This window comes from Dermacentor albipictus, chromosome 1, assembly GCF_038994185.2.
Source record: "Dermacentor albipictus isolate Rhodes 1998 colony chromosome 1, USDA_Dalb.pri_finalv2, whole genome shotgun sequence".
NCBI lineage: Eukaryota > Metazoa > Arthropoda > Arachnida > Ixodida > Ixodidae > Dermacentor > Dermacentor albipictus.
Genome location: NC_091821.1, coordinates 36270886 through 36289761, shown reverse-complemented (window position 1 = coordinate 36289761; position 18876 = coordinate 36270886). Strand labels below are relative to the sequence as shown.

Sequence of the window (18876 nt, the reverse complement as noted above, 5' to 3'; positions counted from 1 at the left end):
TATAAGTACAGACCTTCTGAGGAAAGCCAAAAATATCTTGCCCAATAATTAAATAGGCCCTAGAGCAGTTACTAGAGCCTAGACAACACTGTCATGGATGACTGAGCCAAATGCTATTTCTGTACTTGCAGCAAATAGCTTTTCGAGACCCCCACCTAGACCCCCAACGAACCTGATCCCACTGATTGCATTTGTTATATCTGAATTTCATAGAAGTAAGGGGACTTGCCATATAACTGACTAATAAAAAGTCTATTAAGAACAGTTTATTTCTTAAAGAAGTATGTTATGTGCGTCTTCTTTTTGAAAGCACACAGTCTTCTAGCCTCTCTAGGGTGGTCATATGCTCCTTTCCAAGGCTTTTGCTGCTAACAAACTGTTTCATCGACGCGATGTAACTAACCGCTGTTGAAATGCTTATGGCAACTGGTAGCAGGTCAGCATCCTCTACATTTTTGTTAGAGCGTTCGCCTTTGAGTAGTGCTCATATTTCTTGTGCAATGGCTTCATCAGCGCATGGCTCTGCAATCTCAGCGTCGTTGTCCATACCCACAAAGTCATTCCAAGCAACATCAGGTCTGGCCAGTTGCGTGTCAATGACCCATTACCGCAGCTCCACTTGTGTTGGATCAAGAGGTAGTTGTACAACCTCGTTCGTTGTTCCTGGGCCCAAGAACCCTGCCTTATGGAAGCAATTTGCGATGCCCTGCACAACTACCTCAATCCAGGCAGCCTTAAGCCTTTCCACAGTGGTGAACAAAAAGATCAAAGTGCGACACTGCCATCTGCTCAATAAAGTGTTATCAGCATCCACTAGATTATGCGTCACTGATAGGACACCATGAGCGCGTGCATGATGCCTATGTGCGGCAACTGAATCTTGGATGTCGCATTCGGGGGCAGAAAGAGCATGGCCACTGTAGTCAGGGAAAGCGGCATGTGGTGTGCTGAACAGTTGTCGAGCACAAGTAGGACCTTCCTGTTCTGCATCAGCAAATCCTGGTCGAATTTGGCTGGCTGAATTCACATGTCATCCAAGCTTTTGTTGAGTCTGAAGAACACAGGAATGCAACTTCTAAAGCACCGCGGCTTGCGAGAATTTTCGATGACAAATGGTAGCCACCAGTCACTGCTGCGCATGTTCATGCACAATGGGATGGTAATGCAAAGCTTATGGATCTTTGAGGGCAGTTTTTTTGGCTCTGTATACGCCCTGCTGAGCCTAGCTTGCTATCGTTGGAACGTTGGCAGAGAGCCACACATCGACGTCCTCAATGTTCACTGAGGCTGCTTTGTCGGTGACAGTTTTGAACACTATTCCATGGCGAGCTTTAAAACCGTGCAGCCACTGTTACGTTTCACCTACGACGCGCGGTATAGCCGGCGCGGATGCAACGGACGCCGGTCTTTGTTCAAAGCGGCGGACATTTTGGCCCGTTCGGAGCTGCCGCAATGCTTCCCCGCCAAGCGCGTCCAGGCATGTTTCAGTGCCACGTGTCTTCGTGTGTGCCCACGCTTGTCAAAGCGCGGCAGCCGGGGAGAGGAGTTCCCCAAGTGTGAAGCGAGGAGGTCTGACCGGCGCCGGCCCGGCGGATGAGTCACTACACTCGTCTCAACATGTCTCTCAGCTTGTCCGTGCCCCGCCGTCACGTGGCCTCGTCCTGTGACGTTCCCTCTTGCCCTCAACTCCGAGAGTATAAAAGCAGCTGCCCCCGGACGCCAGGAGAGAGGCTCCGATTTCTTCCGTTGAGTAGCGTGCTCTCCCGTCTCTCCTCTTCGGTCGACCTGACCGGCCGCTCTTTGTGATGCTAGAATAAACAAGTTGTTCTGTTAGCAGTCGACTCATGCTTTGCCGGGACCTTCGGATGCTTCCAGTTGTGCCCCAGGCCGCCAGGCCAACACTACCCTTGGGGCTTGCGACCCATTTGCAACAACTCGTGCCAGCGGTGGCGATTGCAACAACGGGCGTCAGCGCTGAGATTACAACACCACCAATTGTCTAGGCTGAAATCAGGAAAGTCCAAAAGGGAAGCAAAGCTTCTTGCCTTGGAAAGCATCAGCGGTCCACTGATGGGAATGTTTCAGGAGCAGGCATCAACTCAATTAACCACTTAAACAATGCATCTTCAACATCCATGTAGGTCGCTTTCCCAAGGCGCTTTCCTGTCATTGGGTCAGCGTTAATACTTACACCTAAAACCTTGTCCTTTTCTTTGGCTATTGTCAAAATGGTTGACTTTGGGAGACCATATTTCTTCACCCTTCTGCCGTTCTTTGCTCCTTAAGCAAGTTCATTAAGAATAGCTTTCTTTGTTGCAACGATGACAGCCTTTCTTTTCACAGCCAAAGTTGAACACTGCGCACAGTCCGTCATCACACTAGGCAGATTTGCAGCTCTCGTAATCTTGTGATGAAGCCGTCTTGGAGCCTCCGATACTCCCTAAATTGTAAAGATGCAGCAACGAGGCTAGTAGAAACCACGGGCACCAAGAAAGTAACAACTGTACAAATGAGCAACGCATCAATTGTGCACTGCCTGCCCATGGTAGCAGTGCACAATGTGGAACACTGATTGGGGAATCAAGACAAGCCACGTGACAAGCTGAGTACCACTAGACAATGCTGACGCACCCAACGGCGCTCAATAGGTGTGCTTTTTGCGGTTCTAGTGCTCCATTTTTTTTTGTCTTTTGGATTGCTAGTTTCGTTCTTGGAGATGGGGGAAGTGGGGGAGTAGTGGAGGAACGGGGGAAGGTCGTATGTCATGAAGCTCGGAAACTCTCTTCGACTGTCACAGCTGCAGGAAGTGCAAACTTTTATACAGCGTGGTTCAGTTTACGGCCATAGATGTTCATTGTATGTCAGGAGTAGTGCCATTACGGTAATACGTATTTGATGGTCGCACCACCCTCATTCCTAATAACCAAGCATTCGTTATAACTGGGGCCGTTGTAAGTGGGCTAAACTGTATGGTGGTCAACAAAACACAATGGGAACTGGCTAAAATTTTCTAGATGTCACAACACGAGAGCCTCTGGCATGACCAAAAACATCCTGAACATTGTCATTGTTATTGGACTTTTCTATTTGAAAATCACAATGTTTGTGATCTCAAAACATAAAATAAGGGACTTCAGCTCTGCATTTCCACTCTCGAGTGATGGCCATCAGATGGAGCATTGTTATCTCCTCCAGACCTGTCAATGCTACCGCTCCCGTTGCCACCACTCCTGTGCAGTGGTGGCAGTTTGTGAGACGACCTCCAGTTCGTCATACCAAATTGTGGCACACGGCCTACCGTCGACCGCTCTGCTTCCACTGCAGCGAACCAGGCTACATTGCCTGCTACCGCCCCCATCCAGACACTGGAGTCGGCTCCTTTTCACCTGCCATTTCCATGCACTTCGATGACCGTCGTGCCCCGCACAGTGATCAGCTATCGACCAGCCAGGTAGCTTCACCATGCCGTCACTGGCAGTCCCCGTTACCTCTGTGTTACAATTCCCCAAACCGTCAGAGTTTCATCACTGACGTCGGCAGGGGTGGTCTCTCCCCTAGTCCACGCCGGGGAAGCTAATGGCAGCGACCTCCAGGGGGAAGGTTGCCCAGTGTCAAGACGCCAAAAATACCCACCAAGCTCCCCACAAAGACGACATGATGACGACGACTACTCACGCCGATGAAGACTATATGACAACGACGAATACTCACGCCGACGACGTTGCCTGTGCCGATCTCAGCCTTCTGGAGTATGGACATCACGTCACCGCACTTGTCGACACTGGTGCAGACTTCTCGCTTATGCGGCAAGAACTGGCCGACTGAATTAGGAAAGTGAAGACGCCGTGGACAGGGCCCCACATCAGAAGTGTCTGGGGTCAGCTAATGACACCAACGGGAACATGCACCGCCCGAATCCACATTGGTAATTCCAGCTTTGTTGTCACTTTTGTCATTCTCCTCAACTGCTGCAAAGACCTCATCCTAGGGACGAGGCCCCATGTTGCCGCGATCCTGCCGCCTTGTATCTGTATCATGCAAGAAGCCCTACCATGGGGATGTGATTGTCAAGCAAATCGTTGCACTATTGCTCACACAAGGCGTTTCCATTGCTAGAGGCGTACTCGACATGACTCATGGGCATGCGGAAGTTCTTCCAATGAGCTTCAGCAACGAATGCCATCACATCCAGAAGGGTACCGCAATTGTGTATTGCGACGACATCACCCAAGTTACAGATTATTTCGCTCTACAAGCAGCGACAGTCCCGCCCTTGACGCCTTTGTCTGTCGACGTCAGCTCCATCCTGGACGTTAAAGAACCCCAGGTGGCGAGAATCGAACAGGATGCTTCATAATCATATCGCCAGAAGTCAAACGCCAGAATTGGTTTATTTAAAAATAGGAACAGAAAAAGAAAGAAGCTAGCTGTGTCCTTCGGCTTTATTTTTAGGGGTGAAAATGAAAGAAATTATTCTCGAGTCTGATTTCTGAGAAAACCACGTCATGCTTATCTTATATTTCGACCTACGAGAGAAAGGAAGCATTCGAGGCTGCCACCACGGCCGCAGCCATTGCACACCTCTCGTAAATGTAATGCCGTTCCCAACTGTACGTTCGCTCAACTAAGCAGCTTCTGAATTATAAACAGCTACTTTCAGTTATCCAGTGCACTATCATAAGGAACATAATGAAGCAATTAAAGGAACAGCATGCCTCACATACATGGAGAGATATTTGTAGATCTGCTGTGTTCACTGAAGAAGGTAAGTGTGGTACCACATTAGGCGCCCAGTTTTAATGCCTTGCAGACATAGTGAGACTGTAAAAAAAAAAAAATTTTCCTTGCCTGAATCAAGTTAGCAGATTTACAAAGTGCCCCAAAACGGGACCCTTATATTGGATGGCAGCTAGGAACTTGTTGAGCAGAACCGATTAGCATGCATTAATTGCAATTGCGAATGCATTAATTCTCTCAATAACTGGTGTGCCTCTGCTCAACAGCCGCGACTCTCTAGCAGCACATCATTCGGAATAAGAGTTCTCACTTGCAACGGCCCTTCACCTTTGACACTTCAAAAGTGCTGTTCAAATGGAAACGGCTATTAGATAATTTTGCAGTGGAGCTGTCTTAGGCTAGTTTCCAGCGTTTTATGATGTGTGTAGGCAAAAACGATGATGGCGAATATAGAGCTAAAATAGCTTAAGCATAAGGCAAAATCGTATCAGCGTATGTGTCCCAGCTGCATTTGAGGCCAGATGCGTCAAAAGTGGTGATGGGCGATGGATGATGGTTTGATGCACTGCTATCTAAGCAAATGATAGCGTAGCTGTTGCGCCCTATGTCTTGCCGATGACAGCCGATAGGCTTGCCATGGAATGTGCCGATGCTTGTGCCGTACAGACTGGGGACAGAATCGTTGTTGCCACCGTATACGTTCATCCCGAAATGTCAAAGAGGGACCTTGAAGACTTCATGATCAACATATTTGGGTGCATCGTTCTCATGGACTCCAATCCCATCGTCATTGTAGGCGACTAACGTTGATGTGTCTAGTCCCGATGGAAAATGGTTCTTGGTGTTTCTCTTGGAAAGGTATGGCCTGCAATGTTACACCAAGACCAATGTCTCCACGCCGCACCATCGGTCGAGCATAAAACTAACATTCACAAAGAACAACTCCAGTGTTATTACAGAGACCATGACCATCTATCACTGCGACTACAAAGCCGTAATTACTGTGGTCACGAGATAAACGTAAAAACAAAGAAACATAACAATGTGCAGATTAGTGTTATACTGTTTTGCTGTTTCATTTTTTTTTCTTTACAGTTACATACAGCTCCGCTGGTCATCCACCTTCACAGAGTGGAATGGCTCTGAATTTTTAATAGTGAATTCTGAAGTCGAATACGATCAGAATAGCAAATACCATTTGATCAGACTATATGTTTCTACTTTACATCGCCTGTTGGCACATTGAAGGAGACCCAAAGACAGGCCAAAGAGATTATATTGCATACCTGCCAACCTGGCGAGATAAAAAATCGGGAGACTTTTTATTCGTGCCAACAAGGGAGGAAGGGTGGGGGGTGCGTTCACTGTTTCAACTTTCGGTGGGGCTGGGGGGGGGGCGATGTTTCGTTCAAACTTTCAGTCAGTGTTCGATGAATCCTTTTGCAGGACCTTGCATTAGCAGACTTCGCTCACTTCAAAAATTTGTCGGAGTAGCTTTGCTCAAAACATGGTCCAGACTGATGGCCCTTCACTAGCAGCAGGTGTTGGAGGGTTGTGTTGCACATTGATGAGCGGAACTCAGTCCTAGTTTTTCGCGCCGTGCTAAAAATCCTCTCACTCTGCGTTGCTATGCGGTATCACGAGTAAATCCAGCATTACCGTGGCAACTCGGTGAAACATCTGTTTTCCATCAGTGCTTTTCATTTTTTCAACCCTAGACCACTGCACATCCCACCTTTCATCTTTCAGAATCTCCTCTGGAATACTGTGTGCCTGTACTGTAGCTTCGAGAGCATCTAAAGCGTCTTCGGCAGATTCATTGGAATCACGGGGCAGCAGCTGAGGAAAACTCTGAATAAAGAAACGAAGACTCGAGAGCAATGCCTGCGAAATAAATTTCAGGTTGGCCACCTCCGCATTCTTCAGAGTTGCGGTTCAGAGTTTCAGATTTCGGAAATGTTTTCCGTAGAAGAGGCCCAACGTAGTCGCTGACACTAAAGGGTAGGTTGTGTTCGACGAGGAATCCTGTAAACAGGCACTCCACATGTACAACACTGTCGTCACACTTCTGGAGAAAGTTCACTACGTTGCCTTGCTGCTCAGCAGTGCTAACATAGCTTTGATGCTTCGCCGTGGAAACGTGCAGTTTCAAGTCGCCTTTGACACCGTGAGACACGCTGACGTCGCACCCACACGTGCAAAATGCAAAATGTTCTCCTTTTCTTGATGCCAAAAAGCACGGAACTTCAGAAGTATAAGACCGCAAAAACTTCTGCAAATACCTTTTCTTGGGCTTTGATAGCGCCATGGCATCAAGCACACGAGAATTCTAACTTTACACAGTGCACTGCACACAGGCGGCCTAGCCAACACTAATTGTACACACGAGCAGCAAGAACAAGATGCACCATGGAGGAAGGCATGCATGAAATGCAAGAGCTACATTGGATCTTCCTTTGGTCAGCTTACTAGGCATTGTAGTCGGCTGCTTAGTCTATGATACCGATGGTGCTAGTGCAGCCGTTGTTGGTGATGCTAACGATTACGATGTGGCTGTAGATATTGCAGTGCCGGTTTCGCAAAAACCATTATTGCACAAACAGAGACAACTTTTTGGGAGATATAAGGCAGTGATTGTACAATCGGAAAGTTCAGTAAAAAATCGGGAGTCTCCCGGGCGAGTCGGGAGGGTTGGCAAGTATGACATTGGTAGACTTCCCGGTCTCCCCGATTCAGTCTGAGTTTATAGGCAAGATATTTTCCCTAAAACTGTTGTTCATATTAACATCCAATAATTGCCTTGATTCCTTTTCTCGGAAAGTCTATTAGTTCACCTGGGGCTGGTGCAGCTTTTAAAAGAAACACGCTTATTCCGGTCGGGAGTTTTTACACTTTCAGTCAATGCATTTAGCATATCTTATAATTTTTCTCTTACATATAGGTTGTGGATATATATGCCATGCACCCTTAGATGTACCTGCAAGTGCATTGGTCATCTGCATCTCTTCACGACATGCATTTAATAAACCTGGTTTATTTCACCATAATATTGTTTTCTTTGATCGTTATTGTCCCTGATCAATAGCCCACCAACAGGAAGTGTGCGCAAAATGACACAATATCAATAAAATTTTCTTACGTACCACCATGTTGGAGATAGGCGGCTTCTGTGGCAAAAATTGTGTGTTATCTTTGGAAAACAGTGTTAAATACAGCAGTTCACCTAGCTAAAGCTACATTTGGTACAGGCCAACAAGAGTCGCGGGTGCTACAAAGCAAGTAAAACGATAAACAATTGCACTGCACAGACCTTCTGCAAGAAAAACTGGACGTCCGCCAACACCCATGCAACGAATGCTTGCTTGCTAGCAGACGACGCACTTGACAACACTTGACAATTAAAGACGTCATGTTATATAACCCGTTTCAAACATGTATATGTAGCAAAAAGAATCAATATAACTTTGCAGTTGAAATAAAGCACCATTATAAGAGCTTACGCATGCAATAGGTCTCAGCGTGCATAGCAAAATTACGTTGAATATGCCAGAAAGTGTGTCCCCGCCCCAATCCAATTCGCTTGCAGCGCCCTTGCACAATTTTTCCACACACGGCGGCTTGGTGGGAGAGCGCTGTTCGGCCGACTCGATCACTGTCTACTACACTCTAGTCTCAGATTAGGTTGTTTCACATCACTTTTATAGTGCCCATAAATGCCTATTTTGGAAATTGGTGAACAAAAACACTTATTTCAGATTAACGTGATGGCATCGGCTGGCCGTTTTTTTGTATATTCAGGTGGAAACAGCGATAAGCCCACAGACAAAGGTGAAGGTACACAGAAAAATGACACATTGCCAGACAGAAATAACAGTTGTCAATCAGCGCAACGTGTCATTTTCTGTGTGCCTTCACTTTGCCCATGTGCTTAGCTCTGTTCCTGCCTGTAACTTATTTTACAATTTGCTAAAAGGATGCGACTTTTTTCATGCAGTTTCGTTTTAGGCTCACTAGACACTTCGTAGCATTTGTAAATGAGCTTATGAAGTTATTGTCATCATTTTCACTAATTTCACATCTCCAGCACTTTCGTAATGAGATACGCATTTTCATCGTAGGCTTTCAGCCTACTGCAAGGAACTTGAACAGACATTTAATTGTTTTAGTACACCTACTGAGCAGCAAAAGGGCCTGGTGCATCAACAAATTTTTTTTTCTTGATTAGAGATGTAAAGAGTTTTGATAGTTGGTTACTTCATTCAGTTGCTTTTTTACAATAAGCGAAGTAATAGAGAGTTTTAGCCAGAGTATAGCAGCAAACAAAGATTTAGTGTTGTATGATACATAGCGCTTATGTCGAGCGCATCAGCGATGCTACAGCTATTGCGAGCATACACTATTTCTGGAATTTAGCGTTACAAACACTAACGCACATAAGGGAAGCCTTGCATGAGGAAACGTGATACCACCTGTCACAGTAGCCACTGTCGCCATCCTACACACTTTTTCCACATGTTCTCAACTGATACATGTACCGTATTTGCTTTAGGTTTGCCTCACTATGCTTCGACAGCAAAGCATTACAGACAATATGGCGCTGTTTCTAAATTCATTCTTGATTTTCCAGAGGTTTAGGCTTAACAGGAACCGTTATATATTGGCTGTACCTGGCCTTTGAGATTTTGCACTGCACATCACAAGCAAAGTGTGCTGCCAGATTTCAGAAGCCATGGTTACGAATTTTTGCTTTAACTTTGTATTTTGTATAGATGGCAGCACAGCTTAATTTTTTACGAATTGGTCATTGCCATTGTGATCGGTGTTGTGCTGATAATACGGATACAGCATAGGGTTAGATTAATATTTTGTATGTATATTTGATTTACCTGTACTTGCAAACTTTAACATCTAGGTGGCAGTCATTTATGTTTACGTTTCACTCAATTCCGCTACTTTAAAGGACTAGTTCATGCCACGCTCTGCAGCATACAACAGTGTTAGCCTTGTATAGCTCGCTGATGCTAACATAAGCATTTGACGCTATACCAAAACTCTCTCTCGCTAGTAGTGCCAAGTGGCCAAGGCAGAGGTACACAGAGGAAATTCAGTTTCCAAGATATGCCCTAAAATTTTTTGTTTACCTTAGTGTACCCCTTTGAGCAAATATATATGGTCCATAAAAAAAAAAAAGCCAACCTACAGTGGGGTCTAAGCATACATCCTCAATGTGCGAAGTGCTGCACTGCACTTGTCACTTTTAGGACTTAAACACAGGCTGCCAAGAAACTGATTTTTCCTGATAACTGAAGCATGTACAGTTTTGCTCACAGGAGTATGCAGTATACAAAATAACATGTATACAGTGCTAATATGTTCCATGTCAATATGCTCTTCCTGTTATTACTATGATCTATTCCTGATGTCCAACAAAACACACATTGAGAAGAACTGCTTCTTGGCCTAGTTGGTACTTACCGAAATAACTATTTGTCGCCTAAAAGACCCACACTACATGTTTGTCAATGTGTGCATGTTGTCAATGTATCTATGTTTGTGCATTTGTGTCTTTTAAGCGGCAACTATGCATTTTAAAGCACATATTGGTTGGATTCTGCTGCACAGTTTAGTACAGGTAATCCATAAGCAAAGGTTACATATAATGTATGAAGGGTGATAAAGCCAAATTGAACAAAGAACTGCAGCACCACAGTGCAAAAGTGGGAAAAATGGAAGGTTGACCAACAAAACAGTACACAGGTGGGATAATACAATAATGTTCAGGTTCAGAAGGCCCTATAAGAAGGCCAAACAATGCACTGTAGCTATCGTGAGGGATCAGTATACCAGACCCTCGCACTATACACGGACATGGAGCATTACATTATTTTACAGGTAATGCACCATGAATTGAGATGTATTCTTTTTGCATCTGCTCTGTACACACGTATGAAGAAAATATTGCAAGAATCTCAAGCAATAACAGATTATACAAGTAATATCCAGAAATGCACTTCTTTACATCTTGTCAGACCCCACCAAGATGACTTAACCAAGACCTAACCAAGGCTTTTCACCAATGTATATTTACAACTTAGTTTTTTTTTTTTTGTGATGGGTGCAAAGCACTGTGAACCCGCAGGACAAACAAGCAGAAAAGAGGGATGCAAAAAAAGGGAAACAACAGCAGAGAGATTATCTAGATGGTACCTCTTGCCGGGGGTGCCGATTCCTTACTCCTTTTTTTGCAGTGCATTTAAGATTTTATCAACATTACCAGTGAGATTTGCACATGCGCATTGTTCACATACACATGCCTATCCACTTGGTATGAATTACCCGCTGTGGTAGCGTAGTGGCTTTGGCGTTGCGCTGCTAAGCACGAAGCTGAGGGATCAAATCCCAACCATGGCAGCTGCATTTTGATGGGGGTAAAATGCAAAAACACCCCTGTACTTAGATTTAGGTTCACGTTAAAGAACCTCAGGTGGTCAAAATTATTCCGGACTCACCCACTACTGTGGTTTTTCGAGACGTAAAGCCCCATAATTAATTAAAATACACACCGTTTGATTAATTAACATTCACATCATGAGCAGCAGAACAACTGGCAGTGGGCCGCATGAGTATGTACTTGACAAGCACGACTGAGCACACTCTGGACTCCGACACACCAGTGTATTCTTCAGAAGGCCAGTGCCAATATCGCCATGCTTTAAGTAATATGCTGCTGCTTTTACGTGTAGACAGCAGCTGCTGGATTGCAGATTAATTCAAGTTCCTAAATTCACAATGCACGGCCAGTACAAAGAATATTTGCATAGCTTGAAACTTATTTGGTCATGTAGGAATTTTCCCACAGTTCTAAAGCCGTCAAGTTTATGAGTATTTACTGTAGATCAGTTTCGAGAAAACTAAGATCGGGAAATTAAAAAAAGTTTGTTACACCTCACATTCATCGAGGTTTGTTATACTATTGAGGTGCAACTAAAATTCTGGAATTTATTTATGACTCCACGTGTAGTGAGTTATCGCACACCACTGCACAATTAAACCAATACTACTAACCCTGCCATTAGCTGTAGACAAAATTATTCTAATAAATAAAATACATAAAATAAAATAAAGCGCCACCACAGATGGATGAAGTGACTATTCGTACTGCACTGAGCACTTTTTTCTTTTTCAGGAATAATAAATACGCACCAATTGAGGACAAGTTGAGTCTGAGGGCACGGACCGTGCCAATGGAACACCAGATGAACCACTGCTTGATGCTGCTGCTTCAGTGCGCGCGAGAGGTGTTGACGTAAGAAATGACTGTGCACCCCCTTCAGACGACACAAACGGTTTTGGTGTCAAGATGCCATCCTTAGTGTCTGATGGCAAGGTTGACCTGGGAGGAGTTGATGTCAAGACTGACCCGTGCTGCTGACCGTCAGCTGGCTTTGCTACGGAAGGCTGGGCTGCCTGCTGTAAAGCATCCAGAATCTTTATTTAGGCAACAAATGCAATTCCCTAACATTTAAGCATTCATGCAAATAAGCCACTTTCACATGAATGCAGCAATGCTGTGCAACGATATGACAGTGCTTGTGCGCAAAACAGGTATGCCACCAATCATGTTTAGTCTCAATGACCAACCAGTATTCGAGTATACTTTGCACGTAAGAGCTGTTTACTTACAGCAAATTCTTTAACATTATGGATTAGGCACACGTCTATTAAACAGACACTGGAGCGATCCAACTCGTCGAAGTCAAGTAGGAGCACTTTTCAAAGCAGCTAAAAGCTCACTTTAAGGCAGCAAAGCAATCTTCTGGAGCAGTTAGCAGGCATTACGCAAACTATATAACACAGACACTGCAATATTCCCCTGTTCTTCTACAAGAATTGTTACATGCACAGATGCATATATGGCATGTCCTCTGCCATGCCATATATAGTGTTAGCTTCCGCTCCTTTCTCTTCCTTTTCTTATCAAGAGGGTAAATTTTCTTCAAACCTGACATGGCCTGCTTTCATGGACATATTTTCTGAAGGTATACAATGTTATAACCTTCAAGCAGGTTTTCCCCAATGCTTTAGCCACGATGGTATCCAATACAACATACAAACTGAAGTTCATTCTTAAGAACTGGGAGCACACTGAGCTAACTATTCAGGCATTATTTCCAAAAGACAGAAGGTGTCTATCAGATGTTGCCTACATTTCTACTACATATCAGTTCTTTCAATTGTTGGGGCATTATGTCCAAAACCTACATGGTGAGCTATGACGGCTAACACAAGGGAGGGCTTAGGATTATTTTGACCATCCGGAGTTTCTAAGAAACTGTGAGAGAGTTATACAGGAAAGGTGCTGGACCTCACCAGCATCTGCACCCAAAAACGCCTCCCGAGGAGAGTGCGTGATAACAAGAAGGTGAGGAGTGCTGAGGCAGAACGCACCATGTGGGGATGGAAGAGAGGCAATGAAAGGCAGCCAGGCACATAAAACTGCAAAGACTGCTAGGCACAAGGGTTTCAAGTACAGGTTTGGAAAGACTTTGGAGTGAAGTCTAAGCACCTAGAAAACAAGACAGTGGAAGAACAAGGGCCGCGTCTTAATGGGTGTACAGCAGAGTAGAGGAAATATTGCGTATGCTTATACTTCACAAGATGGTTCCCACAAGATGTGTGAACAGGGACGAGACTCGTGTGGCACTTGAATGGGTGGCATGTGCTACGATCGGTTGTTGCTATACATGAGGCTTAGGGAATTAACCATAATGAGTAGATATATATCAGACTTCCCTGCCAACATGTCAAAATTAAAGTTTGTAATATCCTGGGAACATGAAACCGATGAGGAGAGGTGGCTACTATGCATTCCTTCTTCAAAGCATTGCCTGAATGCACATATCTTGAGACATACATATGCATTTTATTTAAAATGCTTTGCTTTTGGATGCATCAAGCAAGAAGCATTGAACTAGGAACAGCGAAGACTGACAAGCAACACATTTTTGTAATATTGCTACACGCATGTGATATTTGATAGTTAGAATGAGGCCCGTGGGCGCCATCACTCGAAAAAAAGAGGAGGTAGAACGAACTGGGCTTGCACTGTGAATCTAACCGGTCAGCGCTGCAACCGCTGTTGTAAATGTAACCTGTAAATAGTTGCTCATCCTCCTGACTCATCCTTTGCGTAACATTGTGGTAGAGGGTGCCATTTCCCGTCCTCGTCAAGGAGTTCCGAACCGTCCTGCTTTCCGCCATGGCTCCCGGTGACGACACCGTGTCTCCCTCTACTCCTGTGACCCCAACAACAACGTACGTTACGGTTACCAATCCCCCCGACCCTGGCCTATTCTCCGACCAAGATAATGACATTGACGACTGGCTCAACCTGTATGAGCGTGTTAGCCAAAGCAACCGCTGGGGCCCTACCAATATTCTAGCCAATGTCCTCTTCTACATGGGCGGAACTCCTCATGTCTGGTTTCGGACACACGAGGGCGAGATCTATAGCTGGGATGCTTTCAAGGAGAAGCTTGTCGACCTTTTTGGAAATCCCACCAGTCGGCAGCTGGCTGCTAGAAAAGAGCTTTCTACCCGAGTTAAGTCTTCCACTGAATCGTATGTCTCATACATACAAAACGTGCTCGCTCTTTGCCGGAAAGCCGACGAGAAAATGGCCCAAGTTGACAAAGTCGGCCACGTACTTAAAGAGATCGCCTTCAACTTGTTGGTCTTCAACAATGTGCCCACCATCGACATCATTGTCAAGGAGTGCTGCCGCTTTGAGCTCGCCAAAAGCCGCTGCATTATTCCACAGTTCTCCCGGATCCCTAACAAGGCTGCGACGTCACCTTGCGTGGACCTTACCCCTTCACCACCCTTAAATGAGGATGTCACACGCATTGTTTGCTGCGAACTCGAGGCTACAAGTCCTGCACCGTTCCATTCACGCTCATGTGAACCCACCGTTGACCAACCAGCCCCAGCGATCTCCTTCATTCAGGCAGTTGTATGGCAAGAATTTGCAAACCTAGGTTTTCCTGCTGCCTGCTCCTTCTCCCGACCTGACGCCCGACCTGATGCCCGACCGGTACCGACTGCTCCGCCTCACGGCGATCTGTATTCCCATCCCAGATACCGCAACCCTGCCGAGTGGAGAACTCCTGACAACAAGCACATTTGCTTACGTTGCCACCGCATTGGCCACGTCACTCGCCACTGCCGCACCTCCTGGACGTCACCATATTCGAGCTCCTTTTCCCCGTTCCCTCGCCCATTTGCGGACCCACGCCATCAATCGCCTTGCCGTATGCCTCCTACCTCTGACGTATCCGTCGATGTCAGTCCTCCTGCTCGTTCGCCATCACCTCAGCGCCATCGGTCCCCGTCGCCCCAGCCCCACCACGATTCATCGCCGACCAATTATGGACCATCCCGGATTAAAAACTAGGCCATGCAACTCTTGGAGGTAATGCTGCATCACGTTCGTCCTGTCCAAATCCTTCATTGACGCTCCTCACCAACATGAACTTAATTGAAGTAGACGTAGATGGCGTTCCGTTGACTGCATTAATTGGTACTGGAGCCCAAGGGTCCACAATGAACGCTGTGGGGAGCACCCGCCTCCATTTCCTCCCGCGTACACGCGTCGTCCCGTTCGCAAGTGGCCGACGGGTCGCGCTGGCGTAGATGGGAGAGAGGCACTACGCGCCCTCCCCTTCTCCGCCGCTCTGATGACGCGCGTACCCCTCTTCCACTACGCAGCTCACGGGAAAGGGAAACGTATCCGGCGGGCGAGGAGGACTTCCCCTCGCAAAAAGGTAAAAAGGCATAAAAGCACGCTACCGGGAGAGACTCGCTCTCTTGGGACGCCGCCGCCTTGGACCGCCTGCACAGCACCTGCCGCATCCCGTGAGTGACCTCGTTTGTCTTACCCACCGAGACAACGAGGCAAGCCTTTTACTACTTTTACTGAGAGGACGTCCCTCTGCGAGTGTTCGATATTGCTAATAGCAATAAACGTTGTTACCGTTGACACCGCTGGTTGCCTTATTCGTCCGAACCCGGCGTAGCCGCGATTCCCGCGCTACGGGTTGGGAGTACCACGAAGCGACTGCGTGGGGCTAGATCCGGAGCTCGCCTTCAGCCCTAGCCGCACGCAGAGTGGAACCCCCACAACGCTAATCTATGTCGTCGCCTCAAAAAAGTTCTTACAACTGCTATCACTCGAGCCATACGTGTCGCCAATGGCGCCACTGTTTCCGTCAGGTGTATGTGCACTGCTCGCATAGGAATTGCTGGCCGCCAAGTTCCAGTCCTGTTCACCATGCTGACCAGATGCCCTCGTGACCTAATGTTCGGGCTCGTTTCTGACGACGCATTCTGCCCTCATCGACTGTTCCACCAGTACACTGTGCCTCGAGCTTCCTCTTCTTTCAGACGTTCGCCTCGAACAACCGAACACCCTCTGCACTACAGTGTTTGTTCGCTTACCTCCAAAAGCCCTAACCTCCGTCAAATTGGCCTCAACGGCAACCGTGCCTGATGGCGACTATGTCATCACGCCTATTCGTGATGTCCTTCTGGTGCGCGACATCGCTGAGTCACACTCTGTTGTAACCCTTGCAGCTAATCGCATGTGTCTCCCCATTATCAATTTTGGCTTAACGAAGCAATTGTTACCTGAAGGCACAGCCCTGGCCACGCTCCGGTCAGTGAAAGACGACCACGTCACTGCTTTTGCAGCCGACGCATCTCCAGATCCTCCTGATTACCCGCAGAATGCTTTGAACCTCGACGGCCGATTACGTCCTATGGTCACTCCGGACCTCGCACCTGACCAAGCAGCAGCCCTATACCACCTTTTGCTTTTCTACCATGAGATATTTGACACTGAATATCGACCACTTGGTCAGACGTCCCTTGTTAAGCATCGAATAAACACTGGTGATGCTGTTCCCATTCACTGCTGACCCTATCGCGTGTCCATGGCAGAGCAGCAAGTTATTCAGCAGGAAGTAAACAAGATGCTCGCCAGAGGTATTGTTGAGCCCTCGTCAAGTCCTTGGGTGTCGCCGGTCGTGCTCACCAAAAAGAAGGATGGCTCGTGGTATTTCTGCGTTGATTATCGCCACCTCAACCGAATTACTGAAAAGGACATTACCCTTTACCACGAATCGACGACGCTCTTGATTGTCTTCACGGTGCCAAATACTTTTCGTCCGTCGACCTTCGATCAGGTTATTGGCAGATTTCCATCTATGAGCAAGACCAAGAAAAGACCGCTTTCATCACTCCAGATGGCCACTACCAATTCAAAGTTATGCCGTTCGGTTTATGCAATGCCCCCGCCACGTTCGAACGGATGATGGACTCTCTGCTTCAAGGTTTCAAATGATCAACTTGCCTTTGTTACCTCGACGACGTCCTTGTGTTTTCTCCTACATTTGAGACACATCTTGAGCACGTCGCAGCTATCCTTGACGTCTTCCGCAAGGCTGGGCTCCAATTAAACTCATCGAAGTGCCACTTTAAGCGCCGACGGAGTACAGTGCTAGGCCATCTCGTCGATGCTTCCGGAGTACAACCCGACCCAGAAAAGGTTCGACCAGTAACGGCTTTTCCTGTACCTCAGTCTGTCAAAGACGTGCGGAGTTTTGTGGGGCTCTGTTCTTATTTCCGATGGTTCGTGAAAGATTTTGCAGCAATGGCTTGACCACTCCCTGAACTTCTGAAGAAGGACGTGTCTTTCATGTGGGGTCTCAGGCTGCCGCATTTTCACGCCTTATCCCGATTCTCATGAATCCACCGGTCTTGGCCCACTTTGACTCGTCCGCACCTACAGAGGTCCGAACCAATGCCAGTGGTTATGGGATCGGCGGCGTCTTATCGCAACGCCAACACAGACACGACCGCATTATAGCCCACACTAGCCGGCTCCTGACAACTGCAGAGCGCAACTATTCGATTACTGAGCACGAATGTCTTGCTCTCGTCTGGGCTGTTTAAAAGTTCTGCCCATACTTATATGGCAAGCCCTCCTCAGCAATCACAGACCATCATGTGCGCTGTTGGCATTCATCGCTCAAGGATCCTACTGGCCGGCTCAGTCGTTGCGCCCTCCGACTACAAGAATATCCCTACACAGTGGCTTACAAGTTGGGACGCCAACACCAGGACGCAGATTGCCTCTCTCACTACCACGTCGAAGACGTGACCTCTACGTCTGATACTGACACCGACGCCTGTGTTCTCTTTGTTTTTCCACTGCTCCATGTCGCCGACGAGCAGCGCCGTGACCCGTTTTTGCGTATCATCATTGGCTGCCTGGAATTGTCGCTTGCTGACAGTTCCCTTTGCTTATTCACACTGCAAGATGGCGTACTCTACCGCCACAATGTTCACCCCGATGGCCCTGTACTACTCGTGATCCCTAAACACCTTCGCTCGGCTGTTCTCCACTAACTTCACGACCTCCCCACTGCCGGTCACCTGGGTGTGTCACGTACCTACGATCAGATCCGCCAAAGCTTCTTTTGGCCAGGGCTTGCTCACTCCGTTTGAAGATACGTAGCTGCATGTGAGAAATGCCAGCGACGCAAGGCACCATCGACGCTCCCTGCTGGGTACCTTCAACCACTCGACATTCCCGAGGAACCCTTCTTTCGGGGTGGTTTGGATTTACTTGGCCCTTTTCCTCTTTCTACCTCTGGGAACAGGTGGACCGCTGTGGCCACGGATTACGCCACGCGCTACGCCATCACCCGAGCGCTTGCTACAAGCTGCGCCACAGATGTCGCCGATTTTCTTCTACGCGACGTGATTGTATTACATCTAGCTCTGCAACAACTTCTCACACACCATGGCCGGACATTCCTATCAAAAGTTATCGTGGACATCCTGCAGTCCTGTGCCACGAGACACAAGCTATCGACGTCACACCATCCGCAAACAAATGGCCTCACGGAGCGTCTCAATCGCACTCTCACAGATATGCTCGCGAAATATGTCTCTTCAGACCCCGCTGACTGGGACCTCGCTCTACCGTTTGGCATGTTTGCTTATAATTCTTCGTGCCACGACACAGCCGGTTATTCCCCATTTTTCCACCTGTTCGGCCGAAAACCAGCACTGCCC

General features: G+C 47.1%; 1 protein-coding gene across 10 annotated transcripts in view; it reads right to left on the bottom strand.

Annotated features, from left to right (window-relative positions):
* Nup214 (nuclear pore complex protein Nup214) overlaps window positions 1-18876 on the bottom strand; it is a 357324-nt gene that overhangs the window by 124837 nt on the left and 213611 nt on the right. For 9 of the 10 annotated variants that reach the window (XM_065430714.1, XM_065430718.1, XM_065430719.1 and 6 more), the window contains exon 21: window positions 11941-12207. In XM_065430714.1, the coding sequence (XP_065286786.1) occupies window positions 11941-12207 (267 nt within the window). The remainder of the gene's footprint in view (window positions 1-11940; window positions 12208-18876) is intronic. The other variant, XM_065430716.1, reaches the window with a different exon arrangement.